The sequence below is a fragment of the Penicillium rubens genome (genome assembly GCF_028828025.1).
Source record: "Penicillium rubens strain IBT 27055 chromosome Unknown utg000002l_segment0_segment0, whole genome shotgun sequence".
Taxonomy (NCBI): Eukaryota; Fungi; Ascomycota; class Eurotiomycetes; order Eurotiales; family Aspergillaceae; genus Penicillium; species Penicillium rubens.
In genome coordinates, this window is record NW_026890600.1 from 4,987,135 (window position 1) to 5,015,040 (window position 27,906).

At 50.7% G+C, this 27,906-nt stretch overlaps 13 protein-coding genes across 13 annotated transcripts; 8 read left to right on the forward strand and 5 right to left on the reverse strand.

Moving 5' to 3' along the window:
- Positions 1–2,125: 2,125 nt before the first annotated feature.
- On the forward strand, positions 2,126–4,039 carry N7525_004378 (uncharacterized protein; the record flags this gene model as incomplete). The annotated part of the gene is made up of 2 exons (XM_002565840.1): positions 2,126–2,232; positions 2,293–4,039. The coding sequence occupies 2 exons, from the start codon at positions 2,126–2,128 to the stop codon at positions 4,037–4,039; spliced, it is 1,854 nt and encodes a 617-aa protein (XP_002565886.1).
- A 556-nt stretch (positions 4,040–4,595) lies between these two features.
- N7525_004379 (copper chaperone CCS1) lies at positions 4,596–5,537 on the reverse strand (the record flags this gene model as incomplete). Its single annotated transcript, XM_002565839.1, has 4 exons — positions 4,596–5,122; positions 5,200–5,334; positions 5,385–5,457; positions 5,520–5,537. 4 exons carry the CDS (start codon positions 5,535–5,537, stop codon positions 4,596–4,598), a joined length of 753 nt encoding a protein of 250 aa, XP_002565885.1.
- A 238-nt stretch (positions 5,538–5,775) lies between these two features.
- On the forward strand, positions 5,776–7,228 carry N7525_004380 (uncharacterized protein; the record flags this gene model as incomplete). Its single annotated transcript, XM_002565838.2, has 2 exons — positions 5,776–6,308; positions 6,364–7,228. 2 exons carry the CDS (start codon positions 5,776–5,778, stop codon positions 7,226–7,228), a joined length of 1,398 nt encoding a protein of 465 aa, XP_002565884.2.
- Positions 7,229–8,570: 1,342 nt separating this feature from the next.
- On the forward strand, positions 8,571–11,320 carry N7525_004381 (VIT and vWA domain-containing protein; the record flags this gene model as incomplete). Its single annotated transcript, XM_061213000.1, has 3 exons — positions 8,571–8,945; positions 8,990–10,549; positions 10,610–11,320. 3 exons carry the CDS (start codon positions 8,571–8,573, stop codon positions 11,318–11,320), a joined length of 2,646 nt encoding a protein of 881 aa, XP_061070021.1.
- Positions 11,321–11,979: 659 nt separating this feature from the next.
- On the forward strand, positions 11,980–13,021 carry N7525_004382 (RNA recognition motif domain-containing protein; the record flags this gene model as incomplete). The annotated part of the gene is made up of 4 exons (XM_002565835.1): positions 11,980–12,025; positions 12,085–12,245; positions 12,328–12,714; positions 12,770–13,021. The coding sequence occupies 4 exons, from the start codon at positions 11,980–11,982 to the stop codon at positions 13,019–13,021; spliced, it is 846 nt and encodes a 281-aa protein (XP_002565881.1).
- A 729-nt stretch (positions 13,022–13,750) lies between these two features.
- Positions 13,751–14,514, reverse strand: N7525_004383 (uncharacterized protein; the record flags this gene model as incomplete). The annotated part of the gene is made up of 3 exons (XM_002565834.2): positions 13,751–14,060; positions 14,116–14,226; positions 14,285–14,514. 3 exons carry the CDS (start codon positions 14,512–14,514, stop codon positions 13,751–13,753), a joined length of 651 nt encoding a protein of 216 aa, XP_002565880.2.
- Positions 14,515–15,087: 573 nt separating this feature from the next.
- On the forward strand, positions 15,088–16,828 carry N7525_004384 (uncharacterized protein; the record flags this gene model as incomplete). Its single annotated transcript, XM_002565833.1, has 4 exons — positions 15,088–15,237; positions 15,298–15,564; positions 15,657–15,861; positions 15,927–16,828. The coding sequence occupies 4 exons, from the start codon at positions 15,088–15,090 to the stop codon at positions 16,826–16,828; spliced, it is 1,524 nt and encodes a 507-aa protein (XP_002565879.1).
- Positions 16,829–17,087: 259 nt separating this feature from the next.
- Positions 17,088–17,566, reverse strand: N7525_004385 (phosphatase YCH1; the record flags this gene model as incomplete). Its single annotated transcript, XM_002565832.1, has 2 exons — positions 17,088–17,398; positions 17,455–17,566. 2 exons carry the CDS (start codon positions 17,564–17,566, stop codon positions 17,088–17,090), a joined length of 423 nt encoding a protein of 140 aa, XP_002565878.1.
- A 315-nt stretch (positions 17,567–17,881) lies between these two features.
- N7525_004386 (mitochondrial 37S ribosomal protein bS21m) lies at positions 17,882–18,517 on the forward strand (the record flags this gene model as incomplete). Its single annotated transcript, XM_002565831.1, has 1 exon — positions 17,882–18,517. One exon carries the CDS (start codon positions 17,882–17,884, stop codon positions 18,515–18,517), a length of 636 nt encoding a protein of 211 aa, XP_002565877.1.
- A 382-nt stretch (positions 18,518–18,899) lies between these two features.
- N7525_004387 (uncharacterized protein) lies at positions 18,900–20,244 on the reverse strand (the record flags this gene model as incomplete). The annotated part of the gene is made up of 2 exons (XM_061213001.1): positions 18,900–19,960; positions 20,097–20,244. 2 exons carry the CDS (start codon positions 20,242–20,244, stop codon positions 18,900–18,902), a joined length of 1,209 nt encoding a protein of 402 aa, XP_061070022.1.
- A 343-nt stretch (positions 20,245–20,587) lies between these two features.
- N7525_004388 (glucose-6-phosphate isomerase) lies at positions 20,588–22,303 on the reverse strand (the record flags this gene model as incomplete). Its single annotated transcript, XM_002565829.1, has 2 exons — positions 20,588–21,749; positions 21,804–22,303. 2 exons carry the CDS (start codon positions 22,301–22,303, stop codon positions 20,588–20,590), a joined length of 1,662 nt encoding a protein of 553 aa, XP_002565875.1.
- Positions 22,304–23,217: 914 nt separating this feature from the next.
- On the forward strand, positions 23,218–25,724 carry N7525_004389 (uncharacterized protein; the record flags this gene model as incomplete). The annotated part of the gene is made up of 5 exons (XM_002565828.1): positions 23,218–23,236; positions 23,305–23,364; positions 23,414–24,006; positions 24,062–25,570; positions 25,632–25,724. The coding sequence occupies 5 exons, from the start codon at positions 23,218–23,220 to the stop codon at positions 25,722–25,724; spliced, it is 2,274 nt and encodes a 757-aa protein (XP_002565874.1).
- Positions 25,725–26,332: 608 nt separating this feature from the next.
- N7525_004390 (L-fuconate dehydratase) lies at positions 26,333–27,895 on the forward strand (the record flags this gene model as incomplete). The annotated part of the gene is made up of 4 exons (XM_002565827.2): positions 26,333–26,383; positions 26,457–26,561; positions 26,618–27,223; positions 27,293–27,895. Exons 1-4 carry the CDS (start codon positions 26,339–26,341, stop codon positions 27,893–27,895), a joined length of 1,359 nt encoding a protein of 452 aa, XP_002565873.1. The 5' UTR covers positions 26,333–26,338.
- Positions 27,896–27,906: the final 11 nt, after the last annotated feature.

The following is a 27,906-nucleotide window of genomic DNA, read 5'->3' on the forward strand; positions in this document are numbered from 1 at the left end:
GTGAAGCGGGTCTAAAAGTGGAGTAGTCGTCTCACGGCTCAGATAAGAACTTCCGACTTCCGATATCTCTTGATAGTCTTGATAGTCTTGATAGTGACTGTAGGTATTCTTCTATCCTTCCCTTCTGGGCATTGACCTCTCCAAGTACTCTTATCTATTCGCATAACACCCCCTGATTGGCAGCAAGCCAAACCCCATGCCTTTCAATCAAGCTTTCTAGTCCTTGTCGGACGGGAGACGCCGATGTGCGTGAAGCTCGACATCTGCAATACTTCAGTACTTTTATCTCTGACGGTTGTCCCCATCCCTGTGTTTGCGCGAAGCAACATCCACGGTACCCCGAAGGTTCTCGGGTTGACCCTTGATAGTATATCCTGTATCTCTGACTTTTGACCATTCTTATCCCCACTCAAGTATATGGTTAATCCGGGAACAAGGCGGTAGAGATTGCCGTTTGGGTTTCATTGGCGATCGCGGGTCAGATCTCTCTTGGCAGATCCGATCATGTAAACTCGATCTATGCTCGACTCTGTCTAGCGTGCTCAGCGCAAACCAAAAGCTCTTCATTGGCTTCGAGGTGGGATGTTCAACCTAACATCGTATCTTACGTTGAGGCAAATCGAAGGGAGTTATGCTGGCATTCCTTTACAATGCTTGCTTTTCCTCCTTCCAATTCACCTTAACCAGACTGGATGTAAAGGGACTTTACGAAAATTGGAGAAACTGTTGACCCATATCTCTGCTTCTGGCCGATACCTCAGTCCTTTTAAGATTTATCTGTCGTCTCTGTCGACTCTCTATGTGAGCAGCCCAAATCAACTTCCATCTATAGATTTGAAAGCTAGACTTTTCGGGCTTATTTGGACAAATCTTTTACTACTTGTGCAGTGACTTTACTAATTGTGTATACAATCATTGAACTCCCAGATTTTGAATATCACCCTATATTGCCTAAATCCATGTATGTAGGCTACGATTGCTTTTTGTTTGTACGTCTTCTCCGTTCAATAAGTAATTCGTACATTCAGACAAAATATAGTCATGCACCTTTACCCCTCGCAACTCACCTTCAATATAGAGAGAGCCTCCCTCCCCTCTGCATACCGCCGATATGACTGGATTGATAGACTAGATTGATACCCACCGTCTCGGCGCATTGAAGCGACCAAAGCACATACGAACATCATTGCTGGTCTTCTCGTTTCACACTAATATATGGTGCCAGTTATTCCTTTTGTCTTCTCTACTGCACCCTGGTGTTTACCCATCCTATCTAACGCTCAACGAACCCGCTCAACAACTGTACCCGAGACGAGCCAGTAATTGAGCTGCACACGGATAGCTCCGAATGGCCAGTGTGACAGGAAAATGATATCCTTACGAAGAATCAAACAACGTTCCAAGCATCGTTTATTATTACGATCTGTAAGTGTTCTTTTCGGAACAGAGTCTGCATTTGGAAGAGAGCAGAGTATGCACTACCTAGGTAAGGTGCAAGTCTGTTGAGCTTCATGACAGCCCAATAAAGCCCTGGTATCTTGCACGTTTATCTTTGAATTTCTTTTTGTCCCTGCCGCGTATACGGTCAGTTGCTATGGCGAACCCCTGCGGTCTAATTTGGGCGGCTGGTGTCGTTGCCTACATAGGCACTACCTAGGTTGCTGTCGCACTTGCTGTCGCGGGTTTGGTCACGTTGCCATGGCGAACCCTAGATTTAGTTCTCCTTATGAATAGAACGTTATAGTTGTCTGCTCCTTTCCTTGCCATCTTCTAGCCTATCAAAGTACTCGATCGTAGAAATTGAATAAAGCCGATAGTTCCCTGGCTAAGCTTATTAAGGAACCCACAGTCCTTCAATGTATTCGTCCCATCAGTAAAGGCGGAGTATGCAGGTCGAGGGCAAGAACGATCAATCTCGACCTTCGAATCACGCGTCCCTTCGACTGCAATCTCCTGACCTTGAGTAAACATCCAAGTCTGTTGTTTTCCTTTTCACTTTCTTTCATGTCACATATTCACGCGCTGGCATAATCGTCATCTATCTTCGCTGATCATTCACATCCTTTCATAATATCTCCTTTGTGATTCGAACAGTTGGATAGGCGTCCAAAGCAATCTGAACAAGATGAGTCCCGTCAACCAGAAGACAGGCTCTCGCACCATACGTCGCCATTTATTCTCGCTATCATCAGTCTTCCGCTCGCAGGAAACGCAGGAAAGCAAGAGAGCTAGGTAATTACATACAAAGAACGACAAAAGATGAAAGAGATATCCTGCTAACCAAGACAACAGTGTAGCTGCTGCAGTGCAGGAAGAGCCAACTTGCATGGAAAGAATTCATTACCCTGTGTTCAATCCCCTGGATCCTCGTCACAATCCAGAGATATCGACTCTGTCGTGGAATGCCCGTGAGCAACGAAATTCGTCCTCGGAATCGCGCAGTCCGATGGCGTGGGTCCAATCAATCTCAAGACGCTCTCTCCATAGAGCACGGTCGGGTTTGATGGCACTGCGATCGGGGCTTAGACACCGTTCCAGTGAAGAAAGCAATACCGAGAAGGGTTTTGTTAGCCCCGTTGCTCTCAGGCGCGAACGACAACGCCAGGGAGCCTCAACCGGAGCGTACACTTCCGAGACACAAGAAGACATGAACTTCGGCGCCGAACTATCTCGTATGGATCTCGCACCGCCTCCTCCATCAGCCCATACCGAAGTTGAGTCTCTTGTCCACGTTCCGTCTATCAATTCGATCCATGGCTCGTTCGCGACGGTCCCCGCATCTGCATCTACGTCCGCACTCTACCAATCCTCAAGTCGAGCTGTAAGTCATTCAGAGGCAGCCTCGACTCATCCACAAGCCAACGACCATGATCTTGACTTCCAATTTGCTGGAAGTGGAGAGTTGGAGGCGAATATGAATTCTGAGGATCACTTAGCTCACACCACGCCATCCACAGAAAACCATTTAGTGCGGCAGACATTGGGCGTTGCAATCTCTACTGAGGAAGAGATTAAAATGTCCACCCGCAACCTGGCAGATCCTCAGTCAGTTTGTGGAGAGCAACAAGCAACAAATCTTCAACAGCAAAATACCAGTTCGGATACACAAACCAGTGATGAATCATCAAGCCCAATTCCCATCTCGAGACAGTCCTCCACCGAAGTTCGATTTGCATTCCCTGGAGTATACCATGAGGCGCTCAACCAATGGACCAGACAACATGGTAGTCCTAGCCCCAGTCAGCACATTGCCAACAGTGAAAACAGTTCCAATACCAGCCTTCACAGTTCCAGCCCTAGCCAACACAATACCAGCCTCAGCCAACACATTCCCGACCCCAGTGGACACATGATCGCGTTCCACGAACAAGAAGAAGCCTCGTACGCCTCTCAAGGCACACTCGAACGCATTGTGCTTCAAGATGATACACACAGCAACATCCCCCCTTACCATGAACAAGATGAAAGTCTCGTACCTTTGATGCCCCGGCGAACTTCGATCACCCATTCCCAAGAGACACAGCCGTTCTATTATCCCAATCCCCTCAACTACATCTCCAACCGGAATTTCGGCCAAAGATGGTCGTCTATCTTCGAAAGAACAAGCGCACAACGGTCAAGTGTCGAAGATTATTCAAGCCATTACACACCCACCGATACCGCATCGCGAGATGTCACATCGACCGAAATGACTTCAATGGAATCCACGACGAACGATACATTTTCCCCATCCCCGATCGACTCTGAGCTCCTTTTCCCGAGCCCAGTTGAGGATAGAAACGAATATTTCCTTGTTGACGGCAGCAAAAGAAGCAGCCATTACCCTGACAGAGGAAATGAGCTAGTCAAATCCGCACAGCATACCACCAGCAACTGCGGTAATACTAGAAACCCTCAAGAACCAACTCAGATGACTAGTCAAGAGATCATGTCCCTACCGCTCCTTGGTGGCATCCCCAGTGCAGGATTTGATTTTGTGGAAGAGGATACGGACGATGAGTTTTACCCTGGAATTGTGCAGCCACGACAGTTTTGGTGAAATCCTTCGCCAACAGTCTTTCGCGGCCTAACCCTTGTCCCCTTGAGGACACAATGTATGTATTATTACTTACCAAGCCTTAGCAAAGCTAGTACGATGTTTTAACAAATTCATTCTCTTTTTTGACGTATTTTGCGCGCACCTCTTCTGCACCCTTTGTGCTATTGTTTTACTGTACAATGAACTCCAGATAGGAGAGTATCCCAGAACAGACGTAGTCACTGAGAAATATGGGGTTCAAATGTGAAGGGTACTCCATCTTTGATTTTATCTCTCTGGTTGCCTATATATTTCCACTGCTTTAACCAATCAATATAACAAGAACACAAGTAAGAAGAGAAGAGGGTATAGGCACAATGCTGGCTGTCTGTTTATGTGATATTCTATCAACACAAGGTAAAATCATCTTGTTATTCATAACCTCATCTATACTTCATGGTATCACATATTTGAAGCTACATATATCACTGAGCAATTGACCTGGCTAACATGTTCAAAAAGTGACAACACCACCAACATCAACACCACTCCTAATAAAGCAAAGACCAGAACCCACTCAAGCCATACCCAGGACAACCTGCTCCTGTCTCTCCTGCCAGACATTCTTACCCGAGCACGAGCAAACCATCTTATCATTATCCCACACACCTGCACTGCGCGCAATAACACCAACAAGGGTATTCTCATCCTCACGCTTAAAAGGACCCTCCGTCCCCTTTGAGACAACCATACTCCGACCAATAAGCTCCCAGATTGCCACAGGCCTGTCCATAAACACACTGCCACGGCCCTTATTGTCAACATCCACGGTGCCAAATATGCCCCGGCACTCCTTGGCCGGGGCTGCAGCATCAGCGCCAAGCACCTTGTTCTTCAGAGATTCCCAGATACCACCGGTAGACTCGGCGCCGCGGGAGATATCTCCAGCTTCTCGAATGGTTGTCCAGTATTTGCCTGGCGCTAGGCCATTGATTGTGAGGTCGACGAGGGTCATGTTCGGGGAGACCTGGACCATGCGCGCGAGCCCGCGGATATTGTTTGAGACGGTTGTTGAGTGTGTTTCGAGAATGCAGACGGCGGAACCTGTTTACGGTATATATTAGTTGATATTGCTCATCTGTGTCGCATATGACAGTACTTGGGAACCAGGGATTCCGTACTGTTTGTAGTGCCACTGCCGCGGAGGATGGCATCGCGGCCGGTGCTTTCGATCGCGGTTACGATGGAGCTAGGGGGAGCGGTGCCTTCGACGAAGACAAGTTGGTCTTTCAGGTTCGCTTCAACCTTATTGATTCCTGTCGCGGGGTCAGCTGCTGGGTGTGGAATGTTCCAGTGAGATGTTTACCTTCCAGGCTGTTCAGAGAGCTGGAGACAGACTTCACGCAGCCTTCGCAGGTCATTGGGACCGAGAAGGTCGTCTAGACAAGAAAATTGCGTTAGTATTGGGCGTTTGTGAGTCATGTTGCTCAGACAGGCTGACCTGGAATGGTTCGATCATGGCGGGGAAGAGACAGATGCGAAATCGGCGGCAAGTATAGGAGTCTGTGTACAAGTGAAGGTAAAGGTTATAGAGAGAGATAGAGAGAGATAATATTTCAGAAGAGAAAGATCCGAAGACTAGAAGATGTGCAATGGGCTATACAAATTCAAGGCGGGGCGTTGGATTTCAAATCGAACTCGGCTTCTGCCGCAACGTCATTCCGGAACTTCTCTCTTTTCATTCTCCCTCACGAAAAATGTCGTCCAGATGGGCAAATGACGACCCAGAAACAGAGGCGATTATCGCGCAACAAAAACGCGAGAAAGAACTGAAAAAGCGCGCCAAAGCAGAGAAACAGCGACTTGAAGATGCCAACAAAGCTCAAGCTCGGGATGCTAAAGCCACTGCCGAGCTAGGCCCCCCGACAAAGCGACGAAGACTCTCCAACGACCCCGATGCCCGTCCAGACGATGCCGAATTGGTGAAGATCCAGAAGGAGCAGCAGAAACAGTCGACCATACTACGCTTTCCGGTTGGAGAATGGGGTCCCTGCAGACATGTGGACAACTTCGAACGATTGAACCACATTGAAGAGGGCTCGTATGGGTGGGTTTCACGCGCAAAGGACATTTCCACGGGCGAAATCGTCGCGCTGAAGAAGCTCAAGCTGGAGAACTCGCCGGACGGGTTCCCAGTCACTGGGCTCCGGGAAATCCAAACACTTTTGGAGGCGCGACATCAAAATGTCGTTTACCTGCGGGAAGTAGTAATGGGCAACAAAATGGACGAGTGAGTTATCTGTGACAGCTCTATATTACATATGCTAATCAACTGGTTCCGACAGTGTATTCCTAGTGATGGATTTCCACGAACACGACCTCAAAGCCCTACTCGACGAGATGCGTGAGCCCTTCCTTCCTTCGGAAATCAAGACCGTCCTGCTGCAAGTAGTTGGAGGACTCGAATTCCTACATTCACAGTGGATCATGCACCGCGACCTCAAAACCTCCAACCTATTAATGAACAATCGCGGCGAACTTAAGATCGCCGACTTTGGCATGGCCCGCTACTTTGGCGATCCACCTCCCAAGCTCACACAGCTCGTTGTGACACTCTGGTACCGCGCGCCGGAGCTGCTCCTCGGCGCGGACAAATATGGCACGGAGATCGACATGTGGAGCATTGGTTGTATCTTCGGCGAGCTGCTCACCAAAGAGCCTCTCTTGCAGGGCAAGAACGAAGTGGACCAGGTGTCCAAGATCTTTGCCTTGACCGGGCCACCGAACTCTGTAACATGGCCTGGATTCCGTTCATTGCCCAATGCCAAGTCGTTGCGGCTCCCGTCAACATCGGCACCTTCTTCAGCCGGCAACCCGCCTCTGCTGCCTCGCTCCCGGTTCCCTTACCTGACCAATGCGGGCTTGAGTCTCATGTCAAGCTTGCTGGCGCTGAATCCCACCTCCCGTCCTACGGCAAGACAGTGCCTCGACCACAAATATTTCAAGGAAGATCCGCGTCCCAAACCGCGAGAGATGTTCCCTACTTTCCCATCCAAGGCCGGTATGGAGAAACGGAGACGTCATCACACACCTGAGGCTCCTAAACGGGGCCAGGAAGCACCCGAGCTGGACTTTGCGGGTGTATTTGGAGGTGCTCCGGGTGGAGATACCGGTGAAGTAGGGGCCGGATTTAGTCTTCGGTTGGGATAACTGCTTTTCTTCGATCATAAGAGTAAATAATACCATTTTTTGGCTTCATTGTCTGCATTTGGGTTGATCTACATTGTACCATATCAGTCGGAGATATGCTCCGTCCTGTTTTAGGTCTCCATCAAGTTTTTAATCAGGTAGAATTTAACGTCAGTATATTTCAGAAAACACAATTGAATAACATAGGAAATATAAACAAGCGCTAATGGCTACATGAACTCCCATGGCCATGCCGTGGCTTAACGGAGACATAGGCCTGGTACGGCGGCAACGAGACTGGGAATGCCATCGGGGATGTTGTCTTTGGCGTAGTAAACCAGAGTGGCAAGCTGTCGCTTAGCTTCCCGCACCACAATGAAGATAACCCCGCGTTTTTGAACTTCAGAAGTGAACGAGGCAGCACCAAATACGGCGAAGGTGTCTATATCGGCTACCGCTTCTATGAAAAATGCAAGAAGGAAGTTGCATTTCCATTTGGCCATGGGCTCAGTTACACCACGTCCAAGTTAAGCTCGATTTCTCTCCAAAAGACTGACGAGGAGTTTTTGGTCACTGTCAATGTCCAGAACACTGGAACGTTGATGGTGCGGAGTTCTCCAAGTTTATGTTTCCCAACAGAGTCCGAGTATCAATCGACCACCCAAGGAGCTCAAGGGCTTTGAGAAGGTGTTCCTCTGCGCACAACAGACCGAAACTGTGACTGTCAAGATCCCGACGAAATATGCTACCAGTTTCTGGGATGAACATAGAAACGCCTGGGTTCAAGAGATCGGTCGTTACCGTGTCCAAGTTGGGACATGTAGTGCTGAGAATCCACTATCAGCCGACTTTGAGGTCGAGCAAACTGCGTGGCGGAATGGCCTGTCCTGAAGAAAACGAGGAAGTGGAATTTCCCACCGACTTCGAAGTTCATAAGCTCAAATAGGACGTTAGAACTTATAGAACCTCCGGGAAGAACAGAAATACAAGTGGATTCCAGCCCGCTAGTTGGTCCATCGGAAAATTGGGGGCCAAAATGAATCGAGTCATATTTTGCGGCTTCTGGGTGGCTTTTGGCACAGTCCTTTTCTTCTGTAGTCATAAAGTGTTTGTTAAGCCAAGTGACCGTATGGAGTGGAGTACTGGAGCCATATCCATGGATAATCTGTACGGAGCAGGTGATCTCAAGTGGGTTCTCACTTGAGCCGCAAACCTCAAACCTGCCAATCAGAGCATAGTCTCACGGGGAAGGATGCCAGCATCGCACTGCAGCCTAGCACCTGTTAGTCATGTTCACAAGCCCATCGATATAAGTATCTCGCGCCTCCCCGTTTTCATTTTCCCTTCTACAACTCTCCGTACCATGGCGCACGGCTGTTTTTACCGGGTCGCAAATGCGTCAGCGCTCAAATACCTGCCTCAGGTTGGCCTTGACGCGCATGCAACTATTCTCGCTAGCAATTCACGAACAGTAATCACACAGACCTTTGTGAACCCTTCTTCGACAGAAGCAATATCCGAAGTCTTCTACTCGTTCCCCCTATATGAAAGCTCTAGCATCGTCGGCTTCACTTGTCGCCTGGGCGATACTGTGATTGAAGGAATAGTCAAGCCAAAAGAAAAGGCAAAAGAGATATATCAAGAAGCAAAGTCTAAGGGGCAAACCGCTGCTATGCTCAATCGGTCGTCCAGTGCTGCCGATGTCTTCAGCACGCACCTCGGAAATGTTCCAGCGGGGGTACCGTTCTCGTCGAGATTACTCTCATCCAAGAACTGGCCCAGGATGCCAAGACAAATGGCATTCGATATACGATCCCCGTCACTATTGGACCCCGATATGGAACTAGAGTTGGGATTCCGCATCTGCCCGAAGGAGTCCTCGTAAAAACAGCAATAACCGTGGACATTGTCATGGAGAAGGGGTCTAATATCCGCAATATACGGTCACCAAGCCATCCAATCCAGGTGGACTTGGGCCGGACAGCTGATATGCCGGAGTCAACTTTTGAGTCGAACTATGCCTCAATCAAACTTCGTGAGAATGTGACAATTGACGAGGATTTCGTTATCACCGTCAACGCGGACAAACAGGATCTCCCATTTGCTTTCCTAGAGACACACCCCACATTGCCAAATCAGAAGGCACTAATGGTTTCCCTGGTACCAAAGTTCAGTCTGCCACCGGATTTATCTGAAATCGTGTTCGTCGTTGATCGCAGTGGAAGTATGACGGATAACATGCATACTCTACGTTCCGCCCTTGGCCTGTTTCTCAAGTCACTTCCGTTGGGCGTACCTTTCAACTTAATCTCGTTTGGCTCCTCATTTGAAGCTATCTGGGCTCGAAGCAAAGTGAGTACCCGAGAGAGCCTAGAAGAGGCTCTTCAGTATACGAAGAACATCCAGGCCGATCTAGGTGGAACTGAAATCCTGTCCGGCCTCGAAGCAGCTGTGGAGAAGCGCTACCAAGACAAGGTCCTTGAGGTATTGGTTCTCACTGATGGTGAGGTTTGGAATCAGTCTGAGGTCTTCGATCTGGTCAACCAGGCCAACCAGCAGCATTCCACTCGGTTCTTCACCCTCGGCCTCGGGGATTCCGTTTCCCACTCCCTTATCAATGGTATCTCCAGAGCGGGCAAAGGCTTTACCCAGACGGTCCTGAATAATGAGGACCTAAACAAAACAGTGGTTCGAATGCTGAAGGGCGCTTTGATGCCTCGACTGCACAACAGCAGACTGGATGTGGACATTTCCAACGTTGAGGTTGAAGACGACTTCGTGAAGGTTGGACTTCCTGGTGATGATACAACAGACACGGAGCCCCCTCCAAAGCAAATTTCCCTATTCGACCAAGATCATAAAGAAGGGGAAGTAATTGGTGATCTGCGCGAGCCACTGCCGAAAATTGCTGTTCCTAGCATTTTGCAAGCACCACACGACCTTCCGGCTCTGTTCCCATTCATACGCTCCAATATCTACTTGCTTCTCTCACAGTCCATTGACCCGTTTCCGGAGACGATCGTCCTTCGTGCTGACAGCAAACACGGTCCCCTAGAGCTGGAAATCCCCGTTCAAGATATTGGCAAGGGCCAAACTGTCCATCAGCTCGCGGCCAAAAAGACGATCACCGAGCTTGAGGAGTCCCGCGGCTGGATATACTCCGCAAAGAATGCCGAATGCGAGCTGATTAAGACAAAATGGGAGAGTCGGTTTGATGAACTGGTCCAGGCAGAATGCGAGCGTCTGGGGGTGAGATTCCAAATTGCAGGGAAACACTGCTCATTTGTCGCGGTGAGCGAAAAGGCCTTGGCTGAGCATGATAGTAACTCAAAGGATGCCAAGGTATGCAAATTTCCCTTCCGGTCATTAGTTTGTATAAGCATACACTAACCATTTTCTAAGGCCTATGCATTCAACCTGGACTTCAGCGCAATGGACAGCCCAGACAACCTGCAAACCGTTGACTTCGACACATTTCTCAACACCGGTAACACGACTAGATTCAAGCCGAAGAGAAAAAAGACCAGAACATCCCAGATGCCGTCGCCGGGTTACACTCCTACTTCCCCTGGTGATATACCTAGCTCCCCAAGTCTCCGCCTAGCTTGCGCCCCCATCAAGTCTACAAACGCTACAAGCCCAGGGTACTCGCCTGCGTCCCCAGCATATGGGTCTGCGGCTGGTAGTTATTCACCCAAGTCACCCAGTTACGACGATGAAGAATACGATGAAGACGCAGATGCGGCATCAACCCTCCCGTTAAATGAACTCATCCAGCTCCAGACTTTTGAAGGTTACTGGGAGATGAGCGATGCTCTGTTACAGGTCATGAGCCTTGATCCAAGCACTGCCCGCGTAACCATACAAACCGACTATAACTTCCTGGCGGGAATTGAGACGAACGAGGTATCTGCGGTTGAAAAATGGTCGCGTTTGATTGCTACATCTCTAGTGTGTCGATTTTTGGAGACAAATGAAGCTGAGTCGCACGATGTGTGGGAGTTAGTAAAGGCCAAGGCGGATGGCTGGGCACAAGCTGATATTGCTGCCATGGCCACTGCTGATCGAGAACTCGTCACTAAGCTCATAGAGCGGCTTGGCTCTCTGTTCTGAGATTCGACAAGGCTTTTACGTCATGTTTTGGGGCGATTCATTGATTCTGCTGCTTGGTTTGTTCACGCGCTAATATGAACTTGTGAAGGAGGGCCATAGTTGAGCACTCATATATTCATAGTCAGGGAAAAATTTGCCAATATGTATCTGTCTCAGAAGGCACGAAAGTGAAATATACCTAATTCTCGAGCTCAAGCCTGGCCGCTTGGCGTACCGCACCATCAAGAATCAGGTCGTCCACTGCTTAGGTAGGTCAAGCTCAGTGAGTACCTAGGTAAGGTCAGCCCTGAAGGCTACTCAGTGAGCAAACCAGAGCGCTCAGGTGGTGATGCTGGGGCTATTCTCACCTGTGCACCTGGGCAGTTCGATGATTATGTAATACACCGGGCGTGCTCAGTTTTACTCAGTGAGCAAAGAGCGGCAAGGGGTGAGCACTAAAACGGAAAGGGAAAGCCATCTCGCTCGGCCTAAAATCCGGTGTGTATGTGCCCAGTTGGCTATGTAGACATCAAGGAGCTGCGGCCAGGGTTGATAGCTCCGCCCCAAAGCTGACCGGCGCCCCAAGCTTCTTCTCTTCTTCAACCTCTCCACGCATTGTCGCTTTCTGAATTTATTTCTTCTTCTTTATTCTATTAATTTGTCTAATCTAAATTTTTGCGATGGCGACCAAGCAACCCGTCTCGTTCGACGCCATCATCCAGGCTGGTAATCATTCTCCAACCCACCCAACAACACCTAGCAAAATCTGACTGTTTCCTCCCCAGACCGTCAAAAAAAGAAGCATGAGGAGCTCGCAAACCAACTCCTTGGAAAGAACCGCAGATCAAGCGCGCCAGGCTCAGGCTCTGGCGCCGGCAAAAAAGCGCAGAAGAAATTACAAAAACCAAAGCCTGGAAGCTTAGCAAGCAGGATCGGAGTAACCAAGGTATGAACAATTCCGCCATGGGACCACGAATGCGATTACCATTGGAGAACACTCTTTGACAATCTCTCGCGTCGATATCTAGCGCCCTGCGCCAGCGACCGTGCAACCCACCACGGACAACAATCGGACACGCGGCAGACCTGGCAAGAAGGATCGTGTGAATGCAGATCAGGTCTGGACAGCTTTCCAGACCGAGAACGGCCAAGGGAACATGCGATCAGGAAATTTCGGACTCAGCGGCCGTGGGAGCAACATGAGCATTAAGGGTGCCTCGGGACCATTCTATGTCGTTGGAAGGAACTTTGCGCCTGGGACAACAGCTGCCGACATCCAGTCTGCTCTTGAGCCCATAACAGGCCCCATGCTCAGCTGCCAAATAGTAGCAAGCCAGCCGAGCGTTGTTGCGGAATTTGCATATGCAGAGAAGACGGCTGCAGAGCTGGTGGTTGCCAATTTCCACAACCAGAGGGTAAATGCTGTTCCCGACTAATGATATTGCCGTATGAATGCTGACTCGTGCTTAGGCTGACGGGAGACTGCTCACAATGACCCTTAAATCGCCGAAAGCCGCATCCCACCACGATCCCTTTACTGCACTCCGGGCACAAGCTGATCAGGAACGACTCCGAGCCCGTCGTGGCCCGGGCCATCTGAATGACCTCCTAGACGATGACCAGGGAAACTCGCAGACTGGACTCTACAGCGATGAGATGATGGTTGATGCGCCGGCGCGGAATACCCCGAAACACCAGAACCAGCGGGGATGGCGTCGTTGAACACCCAAGCCTGAGCGCGATAACTTGAGGTTGGCTAGCGTTGTCGGTGTAAGGAGTATCCACTGTGCGAAATGGTCGTGGAGATCATGCTTCTTCTTGCACTCATGAAATGTATGATATGGTCAGAGCAGTTTATGGACATTTTTTAGCATTCGGAGCACACTTTTGCAACAGATAGCGGCGAACTGGACAAATCGAACAAAATATTAATGTTTTTATTAAGGGCTTTTCTTCAGCATGCAGGTTGATTTGTACCCATGCTACAGTGGCCTGTCGCTCCTCGCCACTTGCTTATTTACCTGCGTCGAAAGAAATAAAAAGTGAAACTATAGGTAGAAGCAGTATGTAACTTCTGACAATCCAATCCCCAAGCCCGCACCATCACTCGTTATAGAACCGAGAAACGCCGAAAAATCGGGGAGTAAATGTCCATAGAACTAGGCATCTAGAAAGCATACCTAAGGAGACTATCTAAAATGACCACTAAAAGACATGTAAAAATACTATCGGGAATACTACCTGAGAAGACCATTAAGAAGGCTATACAGCCGTATAAGCCGCTGACTTTCATATTACGCACTGCTGTAGAAAGCCATTCATACTATATGGGATGGAACGGGGGCAGACATTGAAACAGGCCCAGCGGCTCATGTTTGTAGCCATCCATCTATAAATGCCGAGGTCACCGTTAGTGCTGTATATGGATAGGGACCATGGCTCAGGTCTTTCTTATATATGACTCACCCCTTCCACCCAAATGCCATGTGGGCCATGCTCCTGACTGAAAGCGAGGAATTCTTCCATTTCCATTTTTTGGGGACCAGTAATCATCTTACCGTGAGCCCAGTAAGTGACTGAACTAGGATCATCACTCCAGACAAGGTCTCCAGAACGGTAAGCGGCCATGATGGCTATCACGTTCGGGGTATTCCCATTGTCATTTCCAAACTCATCGAAGTGCTTTTTGATCTTCTCCAGAGATTCAAGGCGCTGAATCACTTCCCAGCGGAGACCGGCAGGCTCGGAGTTCATCATATCTCTATAAGAGAGCGTATTAGCCATTGCCATGAGAAAGCATAGTAGGATTTACTTACGTCTGGGTTTGCTTCATGCTTTGGTACATTTTCAATTTGTCCTCCCAAATGTCGGGCAGGATTCCCTCATCAATGCGCCTGTAACACCTTTCAATCATGCCATCGATATCACTGTCACGGAACAGTTAGCAAATAGTTGAGAAACAAAGAAATCCGGCATAGGTCTTACTCCTCGGCAATATCTAGATCGCATGAAGTCCAGCCTTCTGGTATCTCAGCGGGATCTTTTATAGGAACGTCACGATGGCCCCATTGTTTCGGTGGCTTGAAGGTGTCGTAAACTTCTCGAGATGACTCAAGGATATGTAGAGCTTCCCCATGCTCGAGGAGGTCATTGGCAAGTGCAATATGGGGCGGAAGGGTCTCATTTGGTTTCCTGTTCTGACGAGTGGTGGGCATATTGGATCAACGTCACACTGAGTTGTTTATGATGAGAGAGGACAAACTGGTGAATGGCAAACTGAGGCGAGAGATGGGGAAGAGAGGAAACTAGTGAAGCCAAACTGAGGTGAAAGGAAAGAGAGAGGATGCTGCCTGTCAAGCCACCCATGGAAAACCAACCTTGGAAGGTCCCAAGGTTGGGGAAGGTTGGAGCTTACAGATAAACTGCGTTAGGTTATAACAGGACCATGACAGAATACTCGCTAAATCTATGCAGTTGTTAATAGATTGAATTATTCAGTATACTACATAGTTATTACTACCTACATGCTTGTTTCATGTTATAGTCTTTTAGGGCCTTCGATCGCCGAGCCATACCATCTTAGGACTAGCGGCAGATAGTAGTCCGATAAGGATATGATCACGTGTGATGGAGCTTCCGCGGAGAGATTGAGAGAAACATTTCGACTTGGCGCGACGCAATAGAACGAGTGCTCGGGGCCCAGACGTTCTGTTTGCCTGCTGTGAAAAGCTCAGTTATTGCATATCTGGCAGCACAAACAAATATCACCACTCAACCCCAAGCCAAGGATGAACCAAACCACGAGGCGCGTAGCGTCGCATATCCTCCGCAGACCTCGCAACGCAGTACTTCCGAGATTCCCAGGAAGATGGAACTCCACGTTTGAACAGAGAGAATGGTCCACACCGCTAGCAAAAACATTGGCCAATGTCATGAAGGTACTTCTGCATTTCGCATTACCTGTGTGTACATTTTGCTGATCAATCACTTCCAATTAGGTCACTGGTCCTGTACCAATCGCGGCATTCATGCGCCAGGTTTTGACCTCCCCAGATGGCGGATATTATACAACTCGAGGAGAGGGTGGAGGTGTCTTTGGCAAACATGGCGACTTCGTCACGTCGCCTGAGATCTCGCAGGTCTTTGGAGAATTGATCGGTATATGGACTATCGCGGAGTGGATGGCGCAGGGGCGGGCGAGGAGTGGTGTTCAGCTGATGGAGGTTGGCCCAGGAAAAGGAACTTTGATGGATGATATGCTACGGGTGAGTAGTTGCACTTATTCCTATCTTCCTTTCCTCAAAAAAGAAAAGGACAAGAAGCTCATTGGACTGACCACGGGTTCTATAACCAACAGACTTTCCGAAACTTCAAGAGCTTCTCTTCGAGTGTTGAAGCTATTTATCTTGTGGAAGCTAGCGGAACTCTCAGAGAAGTGCAGAAGCGGCTGCTGTGCGGCGAGGAGGCAGTGATGGAGGAGACGGATATCGGACACCGGAGTGTGTGCAAGTACTTTGATGTACCCATTGTCTGGGTGGAGGATATTCGCCTTCTGCCGCATGGTGAGTGGTGATCCTACATCAGTCCACTGTTTTTCTGATACTGACCAAAGACAACGGTAATACAGAAGAAGGCAAGACACCCTTCATCTTCGCACATGAATTCTTCGACGCACTTCCAATCCATGCATTTGAATCTGTTCCGCCATCTCCAGAGAATGAGCAGGCCAACGCGCCACGAACGATCATGACTCCCACCGGCCCAGCAGAACTACACAATCCGCCCAAGCCCGCCAACACCCCGCAATGGCGTGAGCTAATGGTGACCTTAAACCCCAAGGCTGTCGAAGAAAACATAAAAGGAGAGCCCGAGTTCCAATTGACCAAAGCCAAAGCTTCCACGCCGTCATCACTAGTGATTCCGGAGATCTCTCAGCGTTATCGAGCGCTCAAGTCGCGGCCAGGCTCGACTATCGAGATCAGCCCCGAGAGCCGAATTTATGCTGCGGACTTTGCACGCCGTATCGGTGGCGACTCTGCCTCTGCGCTTGCTGCGAAAAAGAGCTCTGCTTCTAGCCCGCCCCCGTCATCAGAGAAGAAGACTCCGTCTGGCGCAGCCCTAATCATGGACTACGGGACATTGTCGACCATCCCTATCAACTCTTTGCGCGGAATCAAAAGTCACGAGAAAGTGGCGCCACTTTCTGAACCAGGGCGAGTGGATGTCAGTGCGGATGTGGATTTCACTTCGCTGGCTGAAGCAGCCATCGAAGGCAGCGACGGCGTTGAGGTTCACGGTCCTGTTGAACAGGGTGACTTCCTCGGTGCCATGGGTATTGAAGAGCGCATGCGGCAGCTTCTCCGTAAGGTGCCGGATGAAGAGCACAAGAAGACACTAGAGACCGCCTGGAAGCGATTGGTTGAGAAGGATGGCGGGTCAATGGGACAGATCTACAAGGTCATGGCCATTGTACCTGAAAATGGAGGAAAGAGACGGCCAGTCGGTTTCGGAGGCGGCATCCAAATGTAGATCGGCGAGTATATTCCTCTTGTGATATAATAGACTGGAGCGTAGACCATCTCATGTACAATAATTTCATCGTCCATCAAATTAAATAACATGGACTTACCCAACATACAGAAACAACCAAACAGAGGTGCTCAGCTCCAACCTCCCACAATAATAAAAAATAAAAGATGAAAACTATCAATGCATCTAAGTGGTATCTATGTTATCAAGTTCGTTAAATCTCATGTAAAAAGGCAGATGCATAAAGCCAAGGCCCGACTCAATATTCCTCCCAGATATCCGCAGCATAAGCCTCGGTCAACTTAGTATCATTGCCATACTTCTGCTGCCATTCCACAAACCCTCCCTCGAGCACAAATACTTGCTGCTTCTGGTTCTCTTCCGCGCCAAGGGCGTTCTCACGCTCGCGCGCGTAGCGAAGAGCAGCAGAGGGACCGCGTTGCTGGCTGAGTGCACAGTGGAATACAACCGTTTTCTTGTCTTTCAGAGTGCGAATAAGCTCAGGCATGCGCACGTCCAGCGTTGAGGTGGGGACCCAAGTTGATGAGTAGATATGGCCACCAACATGGTCTGCTTCAACTGTTAGCTGGTGGTCTTTGACTATAAAGTAAAACAATAATGCTTACCTGAGTCCCGGACGTCGATGATCGCCAGATTGCTTGATGCGCCGTTTGAGAGCAGGGCCGCTAGAACATCGCGGCCCATGCGGGGAAGAGTCGCGATTGTGATGGATGACATTCCTTTTCTGGGCAGAATTCTCAAGGACTTTGTATATGAAGAAGGCTATTCAAATACAGATGAGAGAGATAATCGTAGTCCACGAGATTTGCAGGTGTGATATTCACGATCTCTAGAAAATGCCCCAAAAGCCTATGGCACGTGACCTACAATTTCCTTTCCAATCGGGGACGATGATTTTCCGTTACGGCAAGCAACTTCGAGCACCTCCGACCCTGCGCGCCCACCTCGATCAAGCTCTCACTCCAAATCCCAGGAGACAGTCCAATTCACCCGCATAGACCTGCTCCTTTAACACGAGCGAGTCCAATCAAAATGGACTTCCGCCTCCTGGCCCGCAGCCTCCGCGCCCGGCCAACACCATGGCTCCAACAGCAGACACAGCTGCACCGGGTCGCCTCCCTCGCAAACGGTGTGCGCTACAATTCCTCCACCTCATCACCAAGTACTCCCTTCAAACCCACATCTCCCACCGACCAGCCAAGCACAGCCCCCGAGGCCGCAAAACAAGCGCAAAAGCCGGTCTCCGACTTCGACGACATCCTCAACAGACTCGAACTCAACAAGCCCCGAGAAGTATCCAGCAACCAGCGCCGGATCTTCTCAGACTCGCTTTCCCGGGCTGTCGGTGAAGGCGCACAGAGCAGCTACCGAGCGCGATCGAGGGCACCTCTACCTACACGCAAGGTCGAGCTAAAGCTTGGGCCGACGCTTGGTCGTCAGGTTCATGTTGAGCCTGAGCGTGGTACTGATCTCGGCGGTGCGCTGCGCAAGCTTCAGGCTACTCTTTCGCAGAATAGCGTTCGGCATGATGTCAACCAGCAGAAGTTCCATGTGCGGAAGGGTATGGTGCGCAAGCAGAAGAAGATGATGCGGTGGAAGAAGCTGTTCAAGTTCTCATTCCAGGGGACTGTGAAGAAGATTCAGCGTATGCAGGCGCAGGGTTGGTAGTTTCATGCTGCTTCTTTGCTTTGGGATTTTGTGCTGCGGCTTGTCCACTCGGCTTGTATGTATATACTGAAGAGACTGGTGCGGGTGATGGACTGAGTGGGCAATGTGGCATTGGCCTGAAAAATGGTGTTTTCTTTTGTTACTTGTACAACTATTATCCAGGTACTTGATTTTTCTGTTGAAATTTGGCTCTTGCATTAGATATGGAATGCATCGGATTTGTTTGACTCGATCACTTGGGATATAGCATCATGATATGTAGACAACTAGCTCTTTTTGCTAGTGCCCAATTCGGCCTCTTCAAGTTAGGTACACTGTACACGTCGTAAGCGCCACTTTATATGTACCCAGGCTATACGCCCATTCCTCTCAGTTCCTCATATCAATCCTTCTTCCCACTCGGGAACCCATATCCACCAATCCCGTTCAAATTACCATTACCATTAGGAGGGCCAGAGTAACCACCGTACCCATTATTCTTCCCCCCATTGCCAAAGGTAACACCAGAGCCCTTCACTCCACGCGCGGGAGTCCCGCCCAAAAGCCCATCTCCATGCCAGACGGTCCGTCCACGTCCACGAGCACCATTGCGCTCCCAGTACAATGCAACTAAAGCGCCAACAGAAGCTGCCATAACAAAGAACACAAGCTTAGAAAAGAAAGACCCAGAGCTCTTCCCAGACCCAGTCGCCAAAGCCAGCCACGACTCCAAAGCAGGCCGCGTCGGCCACCCGATACTAGCACCGCCCTCCAACCAGGCGACGTGGAAAGAGAAGGTAAGTGGCTCTCCACGCACAACCTTAGTGCCGTGCCCAGCAGTCCAAGGCTCGCGCGCCGCCTGAGCAAGAGCAACAGGCTCCTCGTCCTCGTCGAGCTTGGCATTCTTCCCGGTATTGTCAAACTCAGGAGTCGAGTATGCAATACCGCCAACTGCAAAACCGGGCTGTCCAGACTGGCCGCCGCGGGTCTTGGTGTTTTGTTCTGCAACCGCGTCCGAGGCCATGTTGTGCATGACGACGTTCATATCCGTCCAGATGTGCAAGTGGCTCAGCTGGAGTGTGCCCTGTAGCGCAATTGTGAGCGGCGTAAAGGGTGGCCCGTTGTCGGCTAGTGCGGAGAGGGTGTCTGCTTCTCCGGACTTCTGGTCTGAGTCTTTGTCCGCGTGCTCTGCTGCGCCGCCGGATGGTGTTAGCGGCGCTGTTGGCACGCGGCAGCTCATTGGTACGTCGGCGTGGACGTAGAACTCGAGGAGATGGTAGAGCTCATCGGAGAGGGAGTCGATGGTGCATGTTATCGTTTCGGAGACGCCGTAGTGGAGAGACAGAGGACGGGCGGTTTCATTGCAGGTCACGAAGGGGACGTATTGCAGTTTGCCGAGACTATCAGTGACCTGGATGTTTTCGCGGTTGTTATTAGCCTCCTGCTTTTCTGTAATCCGCGCTACTGTCTTCGTGTCAGGAGACGGTAGGCAGGCTGGTGGCGCTTACATGTTCTCCTTCCCTGTGAGTGTAGAACAAGCAATGGTTAGCCAGGCTCTAGAGGTTGATTGAAGAGTAGTATTACATGGTTCGGTTCAGACATGACACTGGGATGTCCTCTCTCAGCTTGTATCCCTCGCTGTTGTCGTTGGTATTCCCCGCAAGTGCGCTGGTTGGCCACAATGCGCCTGTCAAAGACAGCAACGCCACTGCTGCAGAAGACAGGCTCAATTGGTGTACAGGAGACATTGTTGCTTTTTCCCCCAATAATTGTACGAGAATAGCCGCCCCGTCGGCAATTTTCCAGAGTTCGAGGATAGGAGTCAAGAACGGAGTTCTACCGCGCTGCGGAGTTGCGGACAACAAAGCGGGTTCCCCTTGCTGCTACTTCCAACCACCTCGGTTCTTCCCAGTTGCATCATTCTAAGCCCAAAGGTCTCTATTCTACAAAGTGATTCACAATCTATAAGAATACTTGCTAACGAAAATTTGAAGAATCATTCATTTCTTTTCAAACCAAGAGAAATATGTGGAAAATCATTGCTCGTTAAGACTACACATCCCACAGTGCTTCATATAAGACTAAAACACTCTAAGACAGCTTGGCCTTCTCCTTGAAAGCAAGCAAGAGACCACTGGTCGAGCTGTCGTGATCAGCACCCGCACCCTCGGTCTCCAGCTCGCTCTGGATGTTCTTCGCAAGGGCCTTGCCCAACTCGACACCCCACTGGTCGAACGAGTTGATGTTCCAAATGGCACCCTCGGTGAAGGTGACGTGCTCGTAGTAAGTGATCAGAGCACCCAGAGTGGAGGGGGTGATCTTCTGGGCCAAAATAGAGGTGGTGGGGCGGTTGCCCAAGAAGGTCTTGTGAGCAACGAGCTCCTCAGCGGCGCCCTCGGCCTTGACCTGAGCAGGGGTCTTTCCAACCATCAGAGCCTCGGATTGAGCGAGGAAGTTAGCAGCCAGCATGCGCTGGTGCTTGCCACCTTCGACGGGATTGTGCGATTCAGCCGCCATCAAGAAATCAGCAGGGATGAGCTTGGTACCCTGGTGCAGAAGCTGGAAGAAGCTGTGCTGCGCATTGGTGGCAGGTTCACCGAACAGGATGGGTCCGGTGGTGTACTTGACGTATTCACCAGTGCGAGTGATGGCCTTTCCGTTGCTCTCCATGGACAGCTGCTGCAGGTAGGCGGGGAAGCGGTGCAGGTACTGATCGAAGGGAGCGACCAGGTGGGTTTGAGCGCCGAAGAAGTCGCTGTACCAGACACTCAGAAGACCACCAAGAGCGGGGATGTTCTTCTCAAGGGGTGTTTCCCGGAAGTGCTTGTCCATGGCCTGGGCACCAGCCAGGAACTGGTGGAAGTTGTCGTAACCAATGTACAGAGCGACAGACAGGCCAATAGCACTCCAGACAGAGTAACGTCCACCTACCCACGATTCGAATCCGAACATGTTCTTGGCATCAATGCCAAATTTGGTGACCTCGGACTCGTTGGTCGACAGGGCCACGAAGTGCTTAGCAATGTGTGAATCTTCCTTAGCAGACTTGAGGAACCAAGACTTGGCGGTGTTGGCGTTGGTAGTGGTCTCGGCGGTAGTGAAGGTCTTGGAGGCAATCAGGAAAAGAGTGGTCTCCGGGTCGGAGTCCTTGAGCGCTTCGGCGATGTGGGTGCCGTCGATGTTGGAGACGAAGTGAAGCTTCATGTCGGGGTGGCCGTAAGGCTTGAGAGCCTCGGTGACCATTACAGGGCCACTAGGTGCAGATGTCAGCTACAATTCCTGATTAAACAAGGACAGGAAAGCTTACAGATCAGAACCACCAATACCAATGTTGATGATGGTGTTGATCTTCTTGCCGGTGTAACCCTTCCACTCGCCGCTGCGGACCTGCTCGGAGAACTCCTTCATGTGCTCCAGCACGGAGTTGACGTCCTCAACAACGCTTTTGCCATCAACCTGCATGGGCTCATTGGCAACATTGCGCAGAGCAGCGTGGTAGACAGCACGGTCCTCGGTGAAGTTGATGTGCTCACCTCGGAACATGGCATCACGGAGCTCCTCAAGATTGGCCTCCTTGGCGAGCTTGACCAAAAGAGAGACAGTCTCCTGGGTCAGGAAGTTCTTGGAGAAATCGAAGAGGACCTCCGTGTTGTCCACGGTGTTGGCGAACTTGTGGCTGAAGTTCTCGAAGCGCTTGGGGTCCTTCTGGAACTGATCCTTGAGAACTAGGTTGCGTCCCAAGGTGGTGTGGTGCTCCTGGAGCTCCTTCCAGGCAGGAAGGTCGCTGGTTTGCGAAAAGCCGGGCATGATGACGATGAGGGGTTCTATGGGGCAAGAGAGTCAGCGTGTGGCAGGGATATAAAGCCAATGTTGAGGCAAAGTCGGGTTCAGGATGTATAAAAGACTTATAAACGTACTTGGAAGGTAAAAGGGGTGACAGAGAAGAGTGAAGAAAACAAAAAAAAGGTAGGAAAACGAATGGCGTCAGTTGCATCCGGCGCGTTGAGGTCCGAGGGGTCGTGGGGCAACATCATCATTGCCGCATTCGGCTGTTGTTTTGCTTATTTTGCCTATTTTACTTGTTTTTCCACTTAATTTAGCTCACTGCTATTATTGTTTTCATTGGCGCTTTTTCAATTACTATTTCTCCTTTTGTTCTCCGAAGGTACTGAAATGTGTATACCCGGTATACCAATTCGGCCTATAGTCTCATACTCCGTTGGCTATTGCTTTTACTCTTTTGGGCCCGGGCGAATTCGAATCCAGAACCCTTTCTTGTATATCGGGGCATTGGAAATGGAACGGCTATAGCCATTTTTTTTCCCAGTCAAAATAGTCCTATTCTCAAAGAAACCAATGCGTTATACCTCTCATCGAGATACTGGCCACTACTGCAAGACTACATGCGTTGCAATGTACCTTTCAATCCACCCGGAGGTCCAGATACATGGGGATTCCTAATGCCCCTTTGATTATTTTCAAAATAGACGGGATATGTTCATAGAAGACCCATGGGTATGTATGTATAGAGGTACTCTGTATAAGACAAGGACATTCGCACCTTGGGAGGCACAAACGGCTAAATAGCGCACGTGCCACCTGGCGTTCTGGACAATTCACCGCCAATCTCACCGCCTATGCTTTTTTGTTGGCAACTGATATCGGTTTGAATTGAGCCTTGATCAACCTCACTTTTCTCACAAAGTGGTACGACTTACACCATGTACAACCCTTACCAAGGTGAGCACTGCCTTCTTCTTGTCTTTTGGGAAGACCTTGGTGACTTGAACAAACTAACTCTTACATAGCTCCGGGTCTTTATGGACGGGCTCCTGACTACGGTGCCTATGGTGCGCCTCCGGGCATGGGTGAGTTCGCTCCTTAATTTCATTTTCAATTTAGGCTGACTAGCTCCAGCACCCCCTCCAGGGATGGCTGCTCCAGGTACTGCTGCTCCTCCCGGCATGCAGCAAGCAAATACCCAGCCTGGTCGTCCAGGAAGCTTCCCGCCTAACTTCCAGCCGCCTGCGAATATGCCAAACATCAATTTTTCTGCCCCGGTGATTCGCTTGGGTACTTCAGGCCCGGCGAAGCCTGCAGCTCAGGAGAGCGGTCGGGAACGGGGTTCCGAAGCTCCTGGGCGCCGCGGTGGTCTGGGGTCAATGGGAATGGACACCCAGCGCCATCATGGTCGCGATTCTATGATGCAGCTTCAGCCACCTACACGCGAGGAGGTTGTCCGTACGCTTTTTATCGGCGGGATTACCGAGGGCGCAGGTGGTGATGATGGCATTGAGCGTATTCTACGATCTACTGGTCTCTTGCGTCGCTGGATTCGCGCCACAGATGCTGATGAGAAACCTTGCCGGTTTGGCTTTGCCGAATATGAGGACCCCGAGAGTCTCGAGGTCGCGGTTGAGATTTTGAAGGACGTGGAAGTGCCAGTCAAGATACAGACACCCCGCGCCGAGGGTGATGAGGAACAAGAGATTGAAAAGAGCAAGCTTCTGGTGTGTATAAATTGTCCCGCGCTTCCTCAATTCTGACTTCTAACTTGTCTAATAGGTCGTCGTCGATGAAGGTACCCTCACCTATCTAGAGCAATTTGAGTCTAGCCGAGCAGAACAAGACCCCGAGGACCGCCAGGCACGTTTCACCGCTGCCCGCAAAAATCTGGATAATGTCTTGTCGAGCCTTTTCCATCCCACAGCGCCGCTTCAAAAGGAGGAGGTGTCGGCCCTTGATCGGGAAGGCGACAGTGAAATGAAGGATGCCGAGGTTGCGAAGGATGGGGAAGTGGTCACCATTCCTATTACCATTGAAGATGAACTAGCCGATATCCCTCCGGAGATGCGCGCCAATGTGGCAAAGGAGATCTCGGCTTTCCGTGAACGAAGCAACCGCCGCGACATCGAGCGTATGAAACGCGAGGAAGAAATCGAGGCGATGGAGCGTGCACGCAATTCCGGCTCTCGAATTAATCGACTTGCTTCGCCTCCGGCATCCGCTCCCAGTGGACCTGCTGCTGGTATCAACGGTATCCCGTTGGGCCCGCGGGATCGCAATGTGTTGAACGCACCTTCTGGTCCGAAGGCGTTCGGTGTGCAGATTCCCAAGGATTATCAGAAGGGAGTTTCTTTTGTCAATGGTGGATCCCTGAACGGAGTCTCTATTGATCGCGAAGGCGAGGATTCTGATGCCAGCGACGAGGAAATTGAACGGCGCCGACAGGATCGCCTCAAGGCTGAGCAAGAGAAGCAATTCTCAGACCTAGAGCGCCGCTGGCTTTCCCGTGAGCGCAGCAGAACCGCTGCCCTAGAGCGGGAGAAGAAGCGTGAGGATGAGGAAGACGAAAAGTTGCAAGCTGCGCACGATGAGATGGAAGCACGACTTGGCGCTTGGAACGACGATATTGAGGACAGCCGGAAGGCGGTCGATTACTACGCAGACCGCAGTGCCTGGCTTCGGAACCGTGCAAGCTTCCGTTCTCGTGAGGCCAATATTGACGAAGCCGATCGCGCCGCTGAGGAACGCGAGCGTGTACAATCCGCCAAGCAGCAAGAGCAGGCTCGCGGTATGGCCGACGACTTCCTCGCTCGCCAGGCAAAGGAGCTCGAGACGCGTCCCCAGGAGGCACCACGCGAACCCCAACGCTTCAAGCTCTCTCTTGGAGCCGCCGCGCAGAAGGCCCAGGCCGCGACCAGCCGCCGCGCAATGGCCGATGTGGAAGGTCTGCTGGAGGATGAGGAAGAGCCCGCTACTACAACCCGTCGACCACTCATTCCCATCAAATTTGATTCCGCGGCCGAAGCCGCAGGTCTCACCGACGAGGAACGTGCTCAGGCGGCCCGTCAACTCGCAGCAGAGATTCCGGCCGAGAAGGAAGGCCTGTGGAACTGGGCTGTCAAGTGGGAATTTGTGGACGATGCTGTCATCAGCGACCAGCTCAAGCCTTTCGTCGAGAAGAAGATTGTCGAATATCTTGGTGTACAGGAGCAAATGCTGGTGGATGTGGTGGAGGAACATGTGCGGAAGCGTGGATCGCCTCAGGAGTTGGTGGAGCAGCTGGCGGAAGTGAGTATTTATCCCTTCTTCTTTATGAGACGAGTTACTGACCTCAGGTTCCTATCTATAGGCATTGGACGAAGAGGCCGAAGTCCTTGTTCGCAAGCTTTGGCGCATGATCATTTTCTGTTCCGAGAGCGAGAAACGAGGCCTGTCCTCGTGATAGGGCTGCATATCAAAAACAGGTCCCTGTGCCTGATGTCTTTTAAGCTTCACTGAGAAACAACTACATGTACACAAAGGAATAGCTACATGCATGATTCCAATCTTCCTGAAGTCGCTTATCCTAGACTTTTTCCAACAGAGTCTAGTCTAGTCTCCATGTAGATGTAACCTCCCACGTACCTTGGGGTAAACCACGGAGTAGCTCCGAGTATAGTACCTGCGCTGTGATTGGTGGAATGACTTATTTTCCCGGCATGTCGAATTCTCCACCAATGAGAAGGGGTGTACGGCAAATGACATATGGAGAGGGAGGGGCGCGGGATAAACTGGAGAGGGCGCGGGGGAATATATTTGCTGTATATACAGAGTGGAATCTCTTTTGGTTTCTGAAATCTTTTCTCACTGATATCTCTCATTTCCTACTCTTCCTTGTGCGTCTTTGAGCTGCCAAAAAAAGGGTGAAATTGACTCTCAACTCTATACCCCGGATATATACACCCCGCATTTCTAGATTAACCACCGCGTTTCTCTCGAACTCCTACGCCAGCAATATTGCTAGCCATTGACAGAAGTAAAGCATATCCCTACTATCGCAAGTAGCAAAGTTTCACAATGGTCAAAATCACTGGCTTCACTACGCGGGACGTGAGGTTCCCGGTACGTCAATCCCACCTCCGGAGCATTTCCGCATACATACTCAATGCATCCAATACTGACAAGTCTACCATAGACCTCGCTTGACAAGACCGGCTCAGATGCTATGAATGCAGCAGGTGACTACTCCTCCGCCTACTGCATCATCACCACAGACTCAGAACACTCCGGACATGGCATGGTACGTCGCACCACATCACCCACCCACGACTCTTCCATTAACCCAAGACCTTACAGACCTTCACAATCGGCCGCGGCAACGAGATTGTTTGCGCAGCAATTTCCCTGCTCGCCCCAATGGTGGTTGGCAAAGACCTGGACGAGATGACCGCAGACTGGGGCAAGACCTGGCGGTACCTTGTCTCCGATAGCCAGCTGCGCTGGATCGGCCCCGAAAAGGGTGTGATCCACCTTGCCCTCGGCGCCGTCGTCAACGCCCTCTGGGATCTGTGGGCCAAGACCCTCGGAAAACCCGTCTGGCGCATCGTTGCCGACATGACCCCCGAGGAGTTTGTGCGTTGCATTGATTTCCGCTACATCACTGATGCCATCACGCCTGAGGAGGCTATTAGCATGCTAAAGGAGGTTGAGTCTGGTAAGCAGGAGCGTATTAAGGAAGCTGAGGCTAGCAAGGCTGTCCCTGCCTATACTACCAGTGCCGGGTGGTTGGGATACAGCAAGGATAAGCTGAAGTTGTTGTTGCAGCAGAGTGTTGAGCAAGGGTATAAGCATTTCAAGCTTAAGGTTGGAGGAGATTTGGAAGATGACAAGACTCGCCTGCGTATTGCACGTGAGGCTATTGGGTATGACAAGGGTAACATTTTGATGGTCGATGCCAACCAGGTACGTTATCTCCCGTGGAACCAATCCCATTACACTTTGGAGTCACACTGACACTGGGGAAATGAGTAGGTCTGGTCCGTCCCCGAGGCAATTACCTGGATGCAAGAACTTGCAGAGTTCAAGCCCTGGTTCATTGAAGAGCCCACCTCCCCCGATGACATTCTCGGCCATGCCGCCATCCGCAAGGCTCTGGCCAACACCCCGCACGGTCCTGTGGGTGTCGCCACAGGCGAGATGTGCCAGAACCGTGTGATCTTCAAGCAGTTGCTGCAAGCCGGTGCCTTGACTGTTCTGCAGCCCGACGCCTGCCGCGTCGGTGGTGTGAACGAGGTTTTGGCTATTCTCCTTCTGGCACGCAAGTTCGGTGTACCTATCGTGCCGCACTCGGGAGGTGTCGGTCTGCCAGAGTACACGCAGCACCTGAGCACGATCGACTATGTTGTTGTCACCGGCAAGAAGAGTGTTCTCGAGTATGTGGATCACCTCCACGAGCACTTCGTCCACCCGTCCAGCGTTAAGGACGGTTACTATGCTACCCCCCTGGAGCCTGGGTACAGTGTCGAGATGAAGGCTGAGAGTATGGATGCTTTCGAGTACCCCGGCCAGGAGGGGAAGAGTTGGTGGAGATCAGAGGAGGCTAAGAGCATTATTGATGGGCCCAGAGTTGTATAGATTTGTTAGGC